Source organism: Cervus canadensis, chromosome 5 (assembly GCF_019320065.1).
Source record: "Cervus canadensis isolate Bull #8, Minnesota chromosome 5, ASM1932006v1, whole genome shotgun sequence".
Taxonomy (NCBI): Eukaryota; Metazoa; Chordata; class Mammalia; order Artiodactyla; family Cervidae; genus Cervus; species Cervus canadensis.
In genome coordinates, this window is record NC_057390.1 from 35,984,923 (window position 1) to 36,003,068 (window position 18,146).

Below are 18,146 nucleotides of genomic sequence, written 5' to 3' on the forward strand. Positions count from 1 at the left end.
TGGAGGATACATCACAATAGCTCTCTATGTACATGACTTTCCCTGTCAACCCCCACGGGTCCCACATGTGTCTGTTTTGAGCAGTCTGTCACATGGCAGTTAATTAATAATAGCCACGCATCTATTTACTGCTTACTGTGTTGTAAGCACTCTTGTTTTAATCATTGCTTTGTTGTGGTTCAGTTGCCCAGTCGTGTCCAACTCTTTGTGACCCCATGGACTGCACCACACCAGACCTCCCTGTCCCTTACCATCTCCTGAAGTTTGCCCAAGTTCATGCCCACTGCATCAGTGATGCCGTCCAGCCATCTCATCCTCTGATGCCCTCTTCTCCTTCTGCCCTCAGTCTTTCCCATCATCAAGGACTTTTCCAGTGAGTTGGCTTTCATATCAGGTGACCAAAATACTGGACTTAAGCTAGCATCAGTCCTTCCAATGAATATTCAGAGTTGATTTCCCTTAAGATTGACTGGTTTGATCTTCTTGCTGTCCAAGGGACTTTCAGGAGTCTTCTCCAGCACCACAGTTTGAAGGCATCAATTCTCTGATGCTCTGCCTTCTTTACGGTCCAGCTCTAACAACCACATGTGACCACTGGGAAGACCATAGCCTTGACTATAGGGACTTCGGTCAGCAGAGTCATGTCTCTTGCTTTTCAACACACTAGGTGTGTCTAGGTCGGTCATCGCTTTCCTGCTGAGAAGCAGTCAATTTCTGATTACATATCTGCAGTCACCATTCGCAGTGATTTTAGAGCCCAAGAAGAGGAGATCTGTCACTAATTCCACCTTGACCCCTTCTATTTGCCATGAAGTAATGGGATTGCTTTAGGATTTGTTAAATCCTTACAATAATGCTTACCTTCTTTTAGGTAGAACTGTTATTATTTGTATTTTATGGGTGAGAAACTGAGGCACAGAGAGGTTGAATAGTTTCCTGAAGGTGATTTGTGAGAAACTTGTATGCCAGTAAATAGAGGAGATATGCTTCAGTGATGTACGGATAACTGCTTAAGAACAGGCTTTCCAAGAGAAAATGTATGTATGCATATACATTCATAAGTTTGTTATACATTTTACTGATATAAATGATGTGTTGCACACAATTTACAAAATAATAATAAAATATATAATACACTATAAATCCCATGTGGCTAATTCTAATAAAATTCTTTCCTTGATTTTTGATGACCTCTTGTATCTGTGGCCAACCTGTGGTTGCAATTCAACCTTGATTTGACAAAATCAGATGAGGAATAAATACTTTATTACTATCTGGTTCAGAAAGGAAGTCCCTCACATCACTGACAAATGTCTATAGTTCTTTACATGAATGCGAGTTGATATTTTGTTTATATTAATAAGAAAAAAGTGAAACAACAAAAATCTATGTCAGAACTTTAATCATTAGCCAGTGATGTGAGCGACTTCCTTGCTAATTGATACTACTTTTTAAATATTGCAAAACTATTTTCTTAATTGTTCATGTTATTCATAATGTCACAGCTATAGACACGACACACTTTTAAGTATATTCCACATTATTAAAATTTTATCCATGTCTTAAGTCTGGACAGTTGAAAAAACAACAAATCAAGCCCTGATTTGTAGCATTTGTTGATTTCCATGATGTGAAAACTCCCACCCTGGCTGATTTCAAACCACTAAGGTGACATCATTGAAAACAGTTGGAAAGAGATGTGCAGAGAGAGGCACATCGTTCTGTCTGTATGAGCTGGATAGGCTGACAGTTAATAACCTTAAGACTATAGGTAATAGTAACATAATTAGGAAGTGATAAGTTTTTGTGTATATTACCTTTGTGGTTAATATAATTTATTTAGCTGCAGGTTTATGTAATTATTAACAGTGGCCATGTTTAACAACTGATTTGCAAGATTGCTGAAATTTAACAATCAGTTCTTGCTGACTCTAGCATGCTGCTGCATGCTTTGATCTCAGGCAAAGCCGTACCGCTGATCTCTTAGCCATTCTTTTATGTGGCATTAAGGTATTGCTAGAATATGTTTCCATACCAATACAAGTATGGCAACACTTGGCATGAAAGATATAATATTGTGTGTCTTTATTTTTCCAAATCACATCTATTCTTATTGGATGTACCACTCATCAAGGTTGTGAGAAGTCTAATCTGACAGACCATTGCTCAGCCACAGATTGTATAGGTACCCTGAGGCTTGCACAGTTCGGGACATGGTAGTAGACCTGGTGGTCTGTTGACGGTGCTGTCCCTTCCATTTGTCCAGCCCAGGCCCACATGGCGGGCAGGTGAGATCCATGGTGTCAGGTGAGATCACAGCCCCAGGGGTGGTACCCTCGTGCCAAGCGCATCTCTGGGGATGAGGACTTGAGCACAACCACCCTCATCTGAGGTCCCACTGCCTCCAGCCCACTATTTTTAAAAGAGCCTTCCTTTGCCTTTTCATTCTCACAGATGAACATCCACTGAGGTTGGGTCACTTCCTCTTCAGCTCAGAAAGCTGTAGCCGCCCTCCCCCGCCCACCGCCCTCAGACAGTTCAGCCTAATCATTCTGATGCACTTCTACCATCAACACTGGAAAATTCTCTCAGGGTTATTTTCAGGGAAAGGAGGGAGAAGGCTTTCATGTTTTCCTGAGACTACTGTGGGGAAGAAACACTACTAACATATAAAGTTATTACTGAGAAAATCCCTGAAGCAACCTGGGCAAAAATGAAGTAAGGCTTTAAAAAAGTCAAGTCTGAATCATGAACATTTTTTAAAATGCTGCACTTGGAATAAGTACTCAAATATAGTTTTTTGCCTTCAGGAATTGAGACTGATTAGTGTTGATGAGAGTTTTTTGTTTCAGCTCCTAAAGCTACCTCTTTTCATGACTCTATTAATTCTCATCTTCTCCTCACACAACATATTGGGAAATCTTCCTCATTTTATCTGACATCAAAAAGACATGGTTTTGCCCTCTCGGCATGCTGGAGAAACCAATCAATTCCTTCTCCCAGACAGGGTGATGAAAGTCCTCTGCAGTGCTTTCTATTGCCATGGCAACAGAAAATGGGATTTCCCAATGGAACTAGATTGATATATGCACAGAGAAAAGCAGTTTTTTAAAAGCTTGATCCCTTTTTTGTTGCCATGTATACAATAAACTGAGTACCAAGGAAAGGACACCAAACCTTTTTATGTAGGTGTGGAATAAGACCTCAATTGTATTGAGACCCTCAGCAAAAGGGAGTCAATTCTGAAAGTTTTAACATTGTGACATTGCTGTTGTAGCAATAATAATCTACAAATTTTGTAGTGTGCCAGTTTTCTTAGAAAAGCAGAGATTTGGATTTATGGGCCCTCAAGTGGAAGATGGACATAAAGTATAAGTAAACAGCATCAGTACTACTAGTCACAGAAAGAACTGCAGCCCTGTTATATGGTGAAGAAGGTGCTGGGAAGCCCAGAGTCAACCAGATGTTTTGTGTCATGCTGGTGCTCTCCACTTCTGTAATTTCTTCATGGAATAACACAACAGTCGGCTGATTCTGATGAAATCTTGTCAAAAGGAATTCAGAAGGCAGGATCGTTTTCATCATGGCCCCTTAATAGGATAAGGAGACTGACCCTCTTTAATCTGTTGGTTGATCCAAAGGCATTACTTAGGGTAGCTTCTTAGTCTTAGGGCATCTCTGTAAAAGAAGCAAGGAGCAGTTTTGAAGTAGGCAGTAGGGGGCCAATTTGGAATCTGCATCTATATCTATTAATATATCTATCTGTCTATGTCATTTAAACGCTTCTGAACTAAAATTCCAAACATGTTTGGAGTTAGATGAAAGCAAATCCTGCTCAAAATGACTTTTCATGAAATTCTTGAATTCCTAAATGCAGAGATGTGAGAAGAAGTGAATAGATACCTGATGGTAAGCTTCAAACCTGCTTATTAAAATATTGCTTCTGTAACTGCACCATTACTGATACCTTACATGTATTACATTCTTGAAAGTCTTTTGATTAAGGTTTGCTGGGTTCCCCGCCCCACTCTCTTAGGAGGATTAAAAAGTGCTGTTGAAATTATATGACAAATTCAAGACAAAATAAACGCCACTTGGCTCTGCTCTAAAAGATACGCGGATGCTATCATTCTGTTACTAAGGTGGAAGAAGTGAGGTTTCTGGGAAGCTAATGGAGTAATGGCAAAGTGAATAGAGTTGGTTGTCTGTTCGCCCTATTCTTGCCGTGGAGGTGGATAAATAGGAACACTATGAGTCATTGCAGTGTTGCTTGCAAGCCAGAGAATCAGGTCAGAGACTTGGCTTATAAAAGAAGAAGTGGGTAATTTTCTTAATGTATTCAAACGGTAAACAGGAACTTGTGTAAATGGGCTATCATGGGCTGGGAAGAGGTGGTTTAAAGAACTGTTAAAAAAAACTTCTGGCAAAAAAAAAAAAATTCAACGTGGACAATTTAATAAATGTGATAAATTTATGTGCTTTAAGATGAATGAAAAGAATAATAAAAACCAGAGTAAAAACATTTTAAGTCCATAATGGGATGTTTTTGGGTCACACTGCTAGTTGGATAACATACTGATAAATTATTTTGAGGGCCTCTCTGAAGATTTGTTGAAAGTTGTTTTTTTTCATTTCTTCCTTCATTCAAGGAATGAAAAAAGTTAGGAAATCACAAAATTATGGTTAGGATAACTGCCTAGAATAGCAATTTTTTTTACTGTTGGTTTTTTAGAACCCCTTAAATCTACCAAGTCTCTCAAGCATTTTAATTAGAAGCTGTAATCACAGCAAAAGTGAGTTTCATTTGTGTCTCTTGAAAGTGCCTGAGCATGTAGGGGAAATACGCTCACCCCTCTTTATTTTCCAGTCCCCGGGGTGGAATCTGTGCCAGTTAGCAGCAGGGGGAGGCAACATGGCAGCCATGACTGTTGGCTCAGTGACTTCCTCTTCAGCAAGTGCCTTGTTAATTTACTCTGCCATGATGTTGGAACCGTGTAGAGTTTTGGAAATGGCCCCTGCTGTCCTGAAAAAGACAGCTTAGTCAAATCCTCTTCTTCATAGCCCTGGGGAATTCAGGGGTGGTGTAACCTGGAGAGTCTCTTTGTTGGAGACTAAGTGGAATTAAGGCCATGTTTTCCCAGGACCAGGCTTGCAGGCTTCAAACTGTAATGCTGCCAACTGCCTAAGCAAAAAACTGTCAGGTTTGACATGTTCAAGCTTTTCCTTGGCCTCAAACATCCTAAACCTTTCTCTCTGTCTTTCCTTTAAACATCTCTTGACTCATCCTCTCCATTCCATCTACCCCTGTCTCACCTCACTCTCAACCTAGTGTCGAACTGATCTCTCTGCTTCCTCTCCTAATAGACCTTACCCATCTGTTCTTTCCACTCTTCCTCACTGCTACTAGGGTTACCTTCTTAAACTATGAAGCTATTGATGTTGTTTCCTGCTAATAATTGTCAGTGATGCCCTCTGAAAATAAAAGGGCTTTCAAGGCTGCCCTGGCCAGCCCAAGGACTTGTCTGTCCTTCCTTTTAAGATGGGCTTCTTGAAAGAAAGGCAGTGTATTTTCTGTTTATGTTATCTATGGCACCACCTGACATTTCATAGTTTTTTAAATAAGGATTTCTTGAATGAATGGATGAATGACAAAGTGTTCTACAATCTTAAAATGTTTTAAAGCCTCCAAGAGTCACCTATGCAGATGACACCACCCTTTATGGCAGAAAGCGAAGAACTAAAGAGCCTCCTGATGAAAGTGAAAGAGGAGAGTGAAAAAGGTAGCTAAAAACTCAACATTCAGAAGACTAAGATCATGGCATCTGGTCCCATCACTTCATGGCAAATAGATGGGGAGACAGTGGAAACAGTGACAGACTTTATTTAGGGGGGGCTCCAGAAATCACTGCACATGGTGACTGCAACCATGAAATTAAAAGATGCTTGCTTCTTGGAAGAAAAGTTATGACCAACCTAGACAGCATATTAAAAAGCAGAGATATTACTTTGCCAACAAGGGTCTGTCTAGTCAAAGCTATGGTTTTTCCAGTAGTCATGGATATGAGAGTTGGACCATAAAGAAAGCTGAACACTGAAGAACTGATGCTTTTGAACTGTGGTGTTGGAGAAGACTCTTGAGAGTCCTTTGGACTGCAAGGATATCCAACCAGTGTATTCTAAAGGAAATCAGTCCTGAATATTCATTGGAAGGACTGATGCTGAAGCTGAAACTCCAATACTTTGGCCACCTGATGTGAAGAACTGACTCATTAGAAAAGACCTTGATGCTGGGAAAGATTGAAGGTAGGAGGAGAAGGGGATGACAGAGGATGAGATGATTGGATGGCATCACCAACTCAATGGACATGAGTTTGAGTAAGCTCCGGGAGTTGGTGATGGACAGGGAGGCCTGGCGTGCTGCAGGCCATGGGGTCGCAAAGAGTCAGACACGACTGAGTGGCTGAACTGACTGAAGAGTCACATACTGTGAAAAGGCTATGCTCTAACCTGTGTTTTATTTTTATGTTACTCGCTATAACTATCCCTGGGGATATTTTCCAGCGAGCATTAAGATGGCCAACTCAGACTTGGGGCATCCAGGTGTTCTTCATCCCCGCCCATCCTCTTCTCTCTGCCCCTTGGTCAGGTCTTGCGTTCACTCCCACCACAACTAAAGCTGTGAAGTCACCTGCACCTCGTTTGTCTTCCTGGGAAACCCCACCCTCCCCCACCCAGACCAGGCCCGGCTCAGGCCCATGAGCTCCCTGACAGAGTTCACAAGAGGAGCCCAGTTCCTGATGAAGGCCCTGCCTGGAGAGGCCCGCTCCCCCACTGCAGGATGCTAGCTGGTGGGCCAGGTGGGAAAGGAGAGCAGTGCCCTGAGGGGTCCTTCAGGGAAAGGCTTGAGGAAGAGGTGGCCACAGTCTCCCAGGATGAATGCCAGACACCTCACTCCTTCTAAGGGGAACAACAGGCTCCCAGGATGTGCCCTGAGATGGTGCATTAGGGTTGCTGAGCCCAAGATGGGATTGGACACGTCTTTCAGGGTCCTTCCTCTTGAAAGGTGATCAACTTTCAGCCTGCCTGTGTGCGTTTCACTCCCAGATTCTGAACTCAGGCAGCATCAGCCATGCACAGCCTTTGGGTCAGAGCCTGGTCCCCAGTGCCTGGCCAGGCCCCCAGGGGAAGTGCCCTGTACTGTGACTCGGCGTCAGGGTTGGGGGAGGGGAGGCAGGTGAGGCTGATTGAGATTTGCTTGATGGGAGGTGAGATCCAGATTCCTTTCTGATTGGAGCGTCCTCGCTGGCATTAGGAGCACCCAGGTTTTTCTCATCCCCAACGCCTCTGCCTCCGCAGCTCTCCCAAGATCGTGTGAGACCGTGAGATGGGGTTGGGTGCTTCTGGGGAGGGTGGTGGTTGCAGAAGCGTCTTGCTTGATTTTTCTGAGACGCCCCCGATGGTCAGAGCTCCCAGCCCACCCTCTTCCGGCCCCTCTGTCTGGACCCGCACTCACTCCCCACACCACAGCCAAGCCACAAAGCTCATCCTCAGAGCAGCTCCAACTCTATCCTCTTTGCCTAACAAGAAAAAACGATAACCAAAACTCGTCGAGCATCCAGCCTCGTAGGGAGAGGGCAAATGGTGCATTGGAAGGCAGCTCAGGAGGCAGTCAGGGGACCAAGACCTGTGGATGGGGGCACTGGAAGTTCCTGAGAAGACCTGCTGCACCCGAGCACCAGGGTCCAAGGGCCTGGGAGGGCTGATAGTGAGGACGGGGGAGACCCACGAGATGAGCACAGCGGGGTGAGAGACCCCAGAGCAGGCTATAGGGCTTGGTGGCTGCAGAAGTGGGGGTGGGGGTGTGCTACACATGGAGCAAAGAAAGAATCAGAAAGTAGATGGTTTCTGAAAGGAGCACCATGTGTATGTTGGTTGTATCTTTCCCTTGCCAGTTTCACAAATAATGATGATAATGAAACTTGTATTGCATGGTTACTCTGTGCTAAATGCTCTATTTTCATTGCATCATCTGTTTTCATATATTATCTCCATTTTATAGATGAGGAACCCGAGGACAAAAGAGATCAAGTAGCACGTCCAAGGAACTAGAGGTAGTGAGGGGCAGCCAACGTGCAAATCGAGGTGTCAATTTCAGAGTGTATATTCTTATAAAAGTCAAGCTGAAAGGTGAACAGGGGAGAAAAAAATCTACTTCTGTTAGTTGTGTAGACAGATGTTGAAACTGAAAAGAAAAATAATTCTACTTTTGCTTATTGTGTAAACAGTCATCTGCTTGTTTATTTTTATAGGTCTCTTTTTTTTTTTTTAATTACCAACACATATTTTTAGAAAGGCACAACTTCTTTGCACAATGAATTTGAAACATTAGACTGATTTCTCATCCAGGCATAATAATGATTACATTTCTCCTTCTTGACTGCTACAGAGTCCTTGAACTTCCAGTTGGCATTTGACAAAGTTTTATTTTGATTGGACTACAAATATAAGAAAAATTCTGTACAAACCACAGGCAGAGTAATTTGCAGTTTTGTTGGTGTCACGGTGATTTATGTAAAATAGAGATTTTAATTTAAAATACATAATCTATGGCAGCAGATACAGAAACAGCACTTGACTCTGATACCCCCTCCACGCTTTGAAATCCTAATAAGGATGGTATCTGGAGCTTCTGCAAGCAGATTTAATTAATTCTGTGAAGTGCACTTTCTCCTGGCAACAGCATTTTTTTTTTCAATTTAAAGTCAAAAGAACTTGAAAGCTGAGTAATATTTTCAAAACCAGTAAGTAAATATCATAACATAAAGCAATTATAGAATATAGTAGGTTTTCTAATCATAGAATTATAACAGTTGTCTGATTTTCAAGCTTAGCAAGTGGGTAAAATCTGATGAAATGATAGCTAAACTGTGCTCAGCCTCTCTTCACCAAAGTTAAATATTTCTATTAGACCAATCAGCTAAATAATGTCTTTGGGTCTTGGGATTATCTTCTTAGATTAAAATTAGAAATGTGGATAAAAGATAATCAATTTTTTTTTTTTTTAGCTTTGCTCAACAGGATAATGTGAAAGAGACCTTTTTCTTTTTCAGCCTTGCCTTACATCCAGATAAAACTCTCGTTGCGACTGGCCAAGTTGGGAAGGAGCCATATATATGTATATGGGATTCCTATAATGTCCAAACTGTGTCTATTCTTAAAGATGTCCACACACATGGAGTCGCCTGCCTGACTTTTGACTCAGATGGACAGGTATGTATCTTTTTCCATTTTCTTTTTCCTTAACAACCTCACACAAGTCACCTAGAATTATAATGAACATAGCCTATAGGCTCTGAAAGTCTGTCAGCCCTCCCCATCTTCCCTTGTCAGCCTCCTGGAACCCTCACCTGTTTGGTCCTTTTCTATGCTCATGCCACTGACACCCACCTCTGGATAGGGTCCAGTTTTGGTTCCCCCAATCTCACCATTTGGTTAAAAAGCCTCCAGAAAGTGAACTCATGTTCATTGGGTTCATAGTGACTCAGTGATTGTACTTTGTCTTCCTTTGTTAACTTCCTGTTTGGAACGAGGGTTAGACCAAACCTTTTTCACAGACCTCCAGCCCTGAGCATCTCCTCCGTTCCCCTTGTTTCAGAAAATAGCATCACCTCCTAATAATTCACTGACAAGATTCTCTTTGACTCTTTAACCTTGAGGTGACTTCTAACTCCAGCTCCCTATCCACTGCCTCTGATTCAAGCAGTCACTGATCATGTGTATTTATTAGTTTCTTTTCAGTGACTCTGACATTCATTCTCTTCTTCCCATTCTCCCTGCCACCAGTAATCTCCTAACTAGTCTCCTCCACACAGTCAATTTCTTGCTAATGCATTTCACCAACTGAAAAAGTGTCAGAATATTACTTAAAAACAAGAAAAGTTTGGAGTACCCCCTGATTGAAGTCCATACCTTGTGGCTGGGCATTCTCTGCTAACCAGCTTTTCCGGCCTTGTCTTCACTGTTCCCCTGCGGTCAAGTTGGACATGTCAGTAGATTCCTCTATGAGACCAGACACTTGGGCACCTCCAGACCCTTTCTCATGCTGCCCTCTCCACCTTCAGTGCCCTGCTGACACTCCTTGCCCTTTAGAGTGACTCATTCTTCCAGGACCCTTCATAAGGTCTTCATGACGTCTTCCCAGTCTCCCCTTCCAACAAAGTGACTCTCTTTCCTTGGACTTCAGCAACACTTGATAGAAAAGATTTATTCATGTATTAATAGATAACAGTTATATCTCAATTTAAAAAATACGTTACAGAGAAGGGACTGGAAATACAGAGACCTCATTCCTGGCTCTCCCTGCATTCACCTCCTCACTAGAGCCGTGCCTTTTCTTCTAGCCTTCTCCATGTTCCTAAGACACCCTTCCTCTGTCCCTTTCACCCTTTGTATTTATGCCAGTTAATTCCTTCAGTCTTTTTTTTTTTTTTGGTAAATTTCAGAGGTACTTCTCTTATAGTTCATATTGGGTTTCCCAGGTGGCATGGTGGTAAAGAATCCACCTGCAATGCAGGAGACGTGGGTTTGATCCCTGGGTCAGGAAGATCCCCTGGAGAAGGAAAGGACAACCCACTCCAGTATTCTTGCCTGGAAAATTCCATGGGCAGAGGAGCCTGGTGGGCACAGTCTGTGGGGTTGCAAAGAGTTAGACGTGACTGAACACTCATAATGTAGAAAGACCTGTGAAGTTACTCATAGAAAATTGACCAAACTGAGAGTTTGCTGGCAGTTCAGTAGATTATAGGACTTGACCTGGTTTGGGTCATTTTTTAAACTTTGTGTTTCTTGCTATTTTGAGAGAGTAGTGATTGTTCCGTTCGGTTCAGTACACATGTAGACCCCTTGGTGTATGTTTTTGATTTAACTACTCTGTAATCTCATAATTGAATCAAAATAATACGTAAGTTCCATTATATCCGGGTCTTAAGAGAAATAGCTAAGTAGTGACATTTATTCAGATTTGCAGTTACTGACTTCCTGATTAGGTTGAATCTATCAGAATGCATATGCAAGTGGAGATGACTGCTTAGATGTGAACTCACGTGCACATTCTCTAATCTGATTTTGTTTTTCTAACAAACACTCTTTATCAAAATTTGTTCTGAAGCACACAGGGAAAATGTAATGCAGCCGAGGGAGGTCCAGCTGTAACTTTTAGTTTTTTGTTCATGTTATTTTGTGCTAGAATCCTTGTTATTTTTTTAGGTTCCATGTTGAAGGTACAGGTAGGGGTGGACTGCATGGTACTTGCATAACTGTCAGTTGAGAAAAACACTCTCCTATTTGTTTGCTGTGATGGATTTCATGGCTTCTTGATGCCTATGACTTCAGATCTACTTTTTCCCTGGACAGAGTTCACTAAAATTGAGTGATGTTTAGAAAGTGACAAATGGCCTGTCACCTCACGAGCAACAAAAGGCAATAGAAATGCTTTTCGAGTAGCAATAGGGCCTGTCACTGCAAATGAACAGAATAGATATCTTTTGGCTTTTTCTCAATCTTTTTCACATTTCTTATGTGGGTTTTACGTTAGGGCCCATGTTTGTGTTAACTACTTTTCTATTTAAGTAAAGAGAAAAGAAAAAATAAGCTGAATGGAATCCACCCACTCCAAATTTTCATGTATAGATAAAAATGCAACCATGTACTAGAATCGTTTCTATTGCTGGAACTCTCAATTGAAAATTACAGCAAAGACCTGCTTTCATTAAGAATCCATTTTAGACCCTCCAGCTGTATATTTTTTAATCCTAAATATTCCTAATGGAAGTCACCTTTAGTGAAAAAACTGACTAATTCCTGCATAACAACACATGTATACATTTAGCCATATATGGCTGTCTCTCATTGCTTGAATATGCATATACATGCATACTCAGTGAAATATGTAAGCTCACATACTCTTTTGTTTGGGTGGTGATGTCTTAAAAACTCTTTGATTTTTCATTATTTCACATTATTTAACAGTCCATACAACAGTATTTTGTAGACAGAAAAAAATACTTTGCACTCATTTTACAGTTGAAAAAAACAGAAATTTAAGGAGTTTAGTTAACTTTCTAATGTCCGTGTCTAGCTAATCACGAAGTCAAAAGAGAAGCCAAATCTGCTTACTCCCAGCCCAGACCTCTCTCTGTTACATAGTGCTGTTTTTTTTTTGTTTGTTTGTTTGTTTTTCCGAGTAGTGCTGTTCTACTAGAAACTCCAGTTTTGGTGTCACTAATATGTGTTTCAATGCTATTGATTTTGTATATACACGGGTTTTGGATTTCTTTTCCCTTCCAGGACAAGTTTCTGATCTGAACCCAAAGAATTTAGTTTTGGAGATGAAGTATCAGGTTACTTTTACTAAACTTATGTATCCTTCTCTAGTCACTTCAAGTGTTTATGAAATTATGAAACTTAAGAATGAAGATAATATTAATGGGATTTATCCTCCTTATGTTTGTCAGACCCATTCATTTTAACTGTTTGGTGAAGCTTTCGGCTAAAGAATCCTAGACTCTCTTAAAACCATATTAGGCTCTGAAAACCAATTAAAAAAAATTTAAGCCCGCCCTTCTAGTTCTGTTCCTATGATTTTCACTGATGAATCAGAGACTTCATGAGATTTTGCATGTTTGTTATGTTTGTTATTATGTTAAATTAGTTGCAGGTTTTAGGTCACTGAAATTTTATTATATGCTAATAGAAAAGTATCTACTTTGATATCTTTAGTTTTGAGAAATCTTTTTTTTCCCATAAGAAATTCAATACCTGGCCCACAGTAGGCAATAAGAACTATTCATTGAAAGACAGCATGGATAATAGGAAATCTTTCCATCATTTTTCTGGAGTTAAATTTTTCTTCTTATTCTTAGCGTTTAGCCTCTGTGGGATTGGATGCCAAAAACACAGTCTGCATTTGGGACTGGAGAAAGGGAAAACTTCTGGCCTCAGCCACTGGCCACTCTGACCGGGTAAGAAGACCTTGTTGGATCAAGCCATGCAGGTTTCATTACTGTGGGGGATCTGTGATGTAGCTCTCAAAGTTGTAATAATTTTTAAGGTAAATTTGCCACATGTCGATTTTCCTTCCATATTCAACTTAAAAACTTACTGTTTAAGAAAATTAATTTATGATTAGTAGCTATGTTGGCATGATCACTTCTGGTGATCAGATACTTTAAATTGTTACTGCCGTTCGTTGGTAAAATAAATTTTTGATACTGACACTTAGCTTTGTAAAATAAAAATAGAATTGAATTTGAAACTATATGTACCATTTCGATGTATTCAGCTAGAAATGGAAATAGTTGTTAGAAAGTAATATTCACAGAGATATGTTTACCAGTATATATGTTTGAATTTCAAATGAATGTGATGACAACTGTGTGATTCTGTTATATTTGAGAACCTGGAATTTAACTGTGGTCTCCTTACCATTCATGTTGAAGTCATTGTGATCACAGATGATAATTCTATGTAGTCATAGCTGGAAAGATGGGATAGGAAGCAGGCATGTACATTAGCTAGTTGGAAATCTATTTCTCTAGTTGTCTGGAATAATTAAAATAATTTCACTACTTTATCATCTTGATTTTCTAATTTTAGAAAATGACCCTGTGTGACTATCTTACGTTGATTCCTAGTTCTGTATTTCTGCAAAATATGCATGTGTGCTAAATCACCTCAGTGTGCCCAACTCTTTGCAACTCTATGGACCATAGCCCACCAGGCTCCTCTGTCCATGGGATTCTCCAGACAAGAATACTGGAGTGGGTTGCCATGCCCTCCTCCAGACAGATCTTCCCAACCCAGGTGTTGAACCCACATCTCTTACATCTACCTGCATTGGCAGGCAGGTTCTTTACCACTAGGACTGCCTGGGAAGCCCCTGCAAAATATAATTCCATGAAAAATGAGGCCCTAATTAAATATTAAATTCACCTCCTCTTGCTTGATGTGAACGCTAAAAGATTTCTTTATATGAATGGTATACTCATCTAGGGAGAACTGTCCTTTTAAGGGCACCCCAAAATTATGAGCTTCCCTGATAGCTCAGATGGTAAAGAATCTGCCTGCAATGCAGGAGACCCAGGTTCGATCCTGGTTTGGGAGGATCCCCTGGAGAGAAAGGAATGGCAACCCACTCCAGTATTCTAGCCTGGAGAATCCCATGGAAAGAGGAGCCTGATGGGCTACAGTCCTTAGGTTGCAAAGAGTTGGACATGACTGAAGTGACTCAGTACACAGAATGCACACATTAAATGGACAGAAGTGGTGACTCAGCTGGTAAAGACTCAGCCTGCCATGCAGGAGAACCAGGTTTGACCCCTGGATTGGGAAGATTCCCTGGAGAAGGAAATGGCAACCCACTCCAGTATTCTTGCCTGGAGAATCCCATGGACAGAGGAGCCTGGTGGGCTAGAGTCCACAAGGTTGCGAAGAGTCACACACATCTGAGTGACTAACACACACACGTTAAAAATTCCTTTTGCTCTCAGTTCAGTCCCTCAGTCCTGTCAGACTCTTTGCGACCCCCGGGACTACAGCATGCCAGGCTTCCTTGTCCATCACCAGGGAAGTTTGAGCTTGCTCAAACTCATGCCCATCGAGTTGGTACTGCCATCCAACTATCTCATCCTCTGTCATCCCCTTCTCCTGCCTTCAATCTTTCCCAGCATCAGGGTCTTTTCTAATGAGTCCGCTCTTTGCATCAGGTGGCCAAAGTATTGGATCTTCAGCTTCAGCATCAGTCCTTCCAGTGAATATTCAGGACTGATTTCCTTTAGGATTGACTGGTTTGATCTCCTTGCAGTCCAAGAGATTCTCAAGAGTCTTCTCCAGCACCACAGTTCAAAAGCATCAATTCTTTGGCGCTCAGCTTTCCTTATGGTCCAACTCTCACATCCATACATGACTACTGGAAAAATCATAGCTTTGACTAGATGGACTTCTGTCAGCCAAGTAATGTCTCTGCTTTTTAATATGCTGTCTAGGTTGGTCACAGCTTTTCTTCCAAGGAGCAAGCGTATTTTAATTTTATGGTTGCATTCACCACCTGCAGTGATTTTAGAACCCAAGAAGATAAAGTCTTTCACCATTTCCATCGTTTCCCATGTTTTTTGCTGTGAAGTGATGGGACCAGATGCCATGATCTTAGTTTTTTGAAATGTTGAGTTTTAAGCCAGGTTTTTCACTCTCCTCTTTCACTTTCATCAAGAGGCTCTTTAGTTTCTCTTTGTTTTCTGCCATAAGGGTGGTGTCATCTGCATATCTGAGGTTATTGATATTTCTCCCTGCAATCTTGATTCCAGCTTGGGCTTCATCCATCCCAACATATCACATGATGTACTCTGCATATAAATTAAATAAGAAGGGTAACAATATACAGCCCTGATGTACTACTTTCCCAATTTTGAACCAGTCTGTTGTTCCATATCTGGTTATAACTGTTTCTTCTTGACCTGCATACAGGTATCTCGGGAGGCAGGTAAGGTGGTCTGGTATTCCCATCTGTTTAAGAATTTTCCATAGTTTGTTGTGATCCATACAGTCGAAGGCTGTAGTGTAGTCAATGAAGCAGAAGTAGATATTTTTCTGGAATTCTCTAGCTTTTTCTATGATCCAGTGTATATTGGCAGTTGGATCTCTGGTTCCAGTGTCTTTTCTAAATCCAGCTTGAATATCTGGAAGTTCTTGGTTCACATACTGTTGAAGCCTAGCTTGGAATTTTGAGCATTACTTTGCTAGCATGTGAGATGAGAGCAATTGTGCAGTAGTTTGAACATTCTTTGGGATTGCCTTTCTTTGGGATTTGAATGACAACTGACCTTTACCAGTCCTGTGGCCACTGCTGAGTTTTCCAAATTTGCTGAGATATTGAGTGCAGCACTTTCACAGCATCATCCTTCATAGCTCAGCTTAAATTCCATCACCTCCGGTAGTTTTGTTCGTAGTAATGCTTCCTAAGGCCCTCCAGGATGTCTGACTCTAGGCGAGTGATCACACCATTGTGTTAATCTGGGTCATGTAGATCTTTTTTGTATAGTTCTTCTGTGTATTCTTGCCACCTCTTCTTAATATCTTCTGCTTCTGATAGGTCCATACCATTTTTGTTCTTTATTGTGCCCATCTTTGCATGAAATGTTCCCTTGGTATCTCTGATTTTCTTGAAGAGATCTCTAGTCTTTCCCATTCTACTGTTTTCCTCTATTTCCTCGCGTTGATCATTTCAGTTCAGTTCAGTCACTCAGTTGTGTCCGACTCTCTGCGACCCCATGAAGCACAGCACGCCAGGCCTCCCTGTCCATCACCAACTCCCAGAGCTTACTCAAACTCATGCCCATCAAGTCAGTGATGCCATCCAGCCATCTCATCCTCTGTCGTCCCCTTCTCCTCCTGCCTCCTGTCCCTGTCCCTCCTGCCCCTCCCAGCATCAGGGTCTTTTCAGGAAAGTTGTATTATCTTTTCTTGCTATTCTTTGGAACTATGCATTCAGATGGGTATATCTTTCCTTTTCTCCTTTGTCTTCTCTTCTTTTCTCAACTATTTGTAAGGCCTCCTCAGACAACCATTCTGCCTTTTTGCATTTCTTTTTCTTGGGAGTGGTCTTGACCACCATCTCCTGTACAGTGTTACAAACCTCCATCCATAGTTCATCAGGCACTGTCCATCAGATCTAATCCCTTGAATCTATTTGTCACTTCCACTATATAATCATAAGGGATTTGATTTAGGTCATGCCTGAATGGTCTAGTGGTTTTCCCTACTTTCTTCAATTTATGTCTGAATTTGGCACTAAGAAGTTCATGATCTGAGCCACAGTCAGCTCCCGGTCCTGTTTTTGCTGACTGTGTAGAGCATCTCCATCTTCAGCTGCAAAGAATATAATCAGTCTGATTTCAGCATTGACCATCTGGTGATGTCCATGTGTAGAGTCGTCTCTTGTGTTGTTGGAGGAGGGTGTTTGCTATGACCATCATGTTCTGTTGGGAAAACTCTGTTAGCTTTTGCCCTGCTTCATTGTGTGCTCCAAGGCCAAACTTGCCTGGTACTCCAGGTATCTCTTAACTTCCTCCTTCTGTATTCCAGTTACCTATGATGAAAAGAACATCTTTTTTCAGTGTTAGTCCTAGAAGTCTTATAGGTCTTCACAGAACCGTTCAACTTCAGCTTCTTTGGCTTTAGTCACTGGGGCATAGTCTTGGATTACTGTGATATTGAATGGTTTGTCTTGAAAGCACACAGAGATCATTTTGAGATTGCACCCAAGTACTGCATTTCAGACTCTTGTTGACTGTGAGGCTACTCCATTTCTTCTAAGGGATTCCTGCCCACAGTAGTAGATATAATGGTCATCTGAATTAAATTTGCCCATTCTGCTCCATTTTATTTCACTGATTCCTAAAATGTTGATATTCATTCTTGCCATCTCCTGTTTGACCACTTCCAATTTACCTTGATTTATGGACCTAACATTCCAGGTTCCTATGCAATTGCTCTTTATAGCATCAGACTTTATTTCCACAACTGGGCGTTGTTTTCACCTTGGCTCAGTGTCTTCATTCTTTCTGGATCTATTTCTCTTTTCTTCTCCAGTAGCATATTGGGCACCTACTAACATGGGGAGTTCATCTTTCAGTGTCATATCTTTTTGCCTTTTCATACTGTTCATAGGGTTCTGAAGGCAAGAATATTGAAGTGGTTCACCATTCCCTTCTCCAGTGGACCACGTTGTCAGAACTCTCCTCCATGACCCGTCCATCTTGGGTCTTTTTGTTCTAATTCTGTGAAAAATGCCATCAGTAATTTAATAGAAATTGCATTGAATCTGTAGATTACCATGGGTAGTATAGTCATTTTAACAATATTGATTATTCTAATACAAGAATGTGCTATATCTTTCCATCTGTCTGTATCAACTTTGATTTCTTTCATCACCTTCTTACAGTTTTTTGAGTACAAGTCTTTTGCCTCCTTAGTGTTAGTCACTTAGCCATGTCTGACTCTTTGCGACCCCACAGACTGTAGCCCGCCAGCCCCTCTGTCCGTGGGATTCTCCAGGCAAGAATACTGGAGTAGATTGCCATTAGCTAGGTTTA

The 18,146-nt window shown here is 41.3% G+C and overlaps 1 protein-coding gene across 2 annotated transcripts in view; it reads left to right on the forward strand.

The window, feature by feature from the left end:
- The window catches only part of EML6 (EMAP like 6), a 277,140-nt gene that overhangs the window by 92,562 nt on the left and 166,432 nt on the right, over positions 1-18,146 (forward strand). For both annotated transcript variants that reach the window (XM_043468569.1, XM_043468567.1), the window contains exons 3-4: positions 9,111-9,270; positions 12,921-13,019. In XM_043468569.1, the coding sequence (XP_043324504.1) occupies positions 9,111-9,270; positions 12,921-13,019 (259 nt within the window). The remainder of the gene's footprint in view (positions 1-9,110; positions 9,271-12,920; positions 13,020-18,146) is intronic.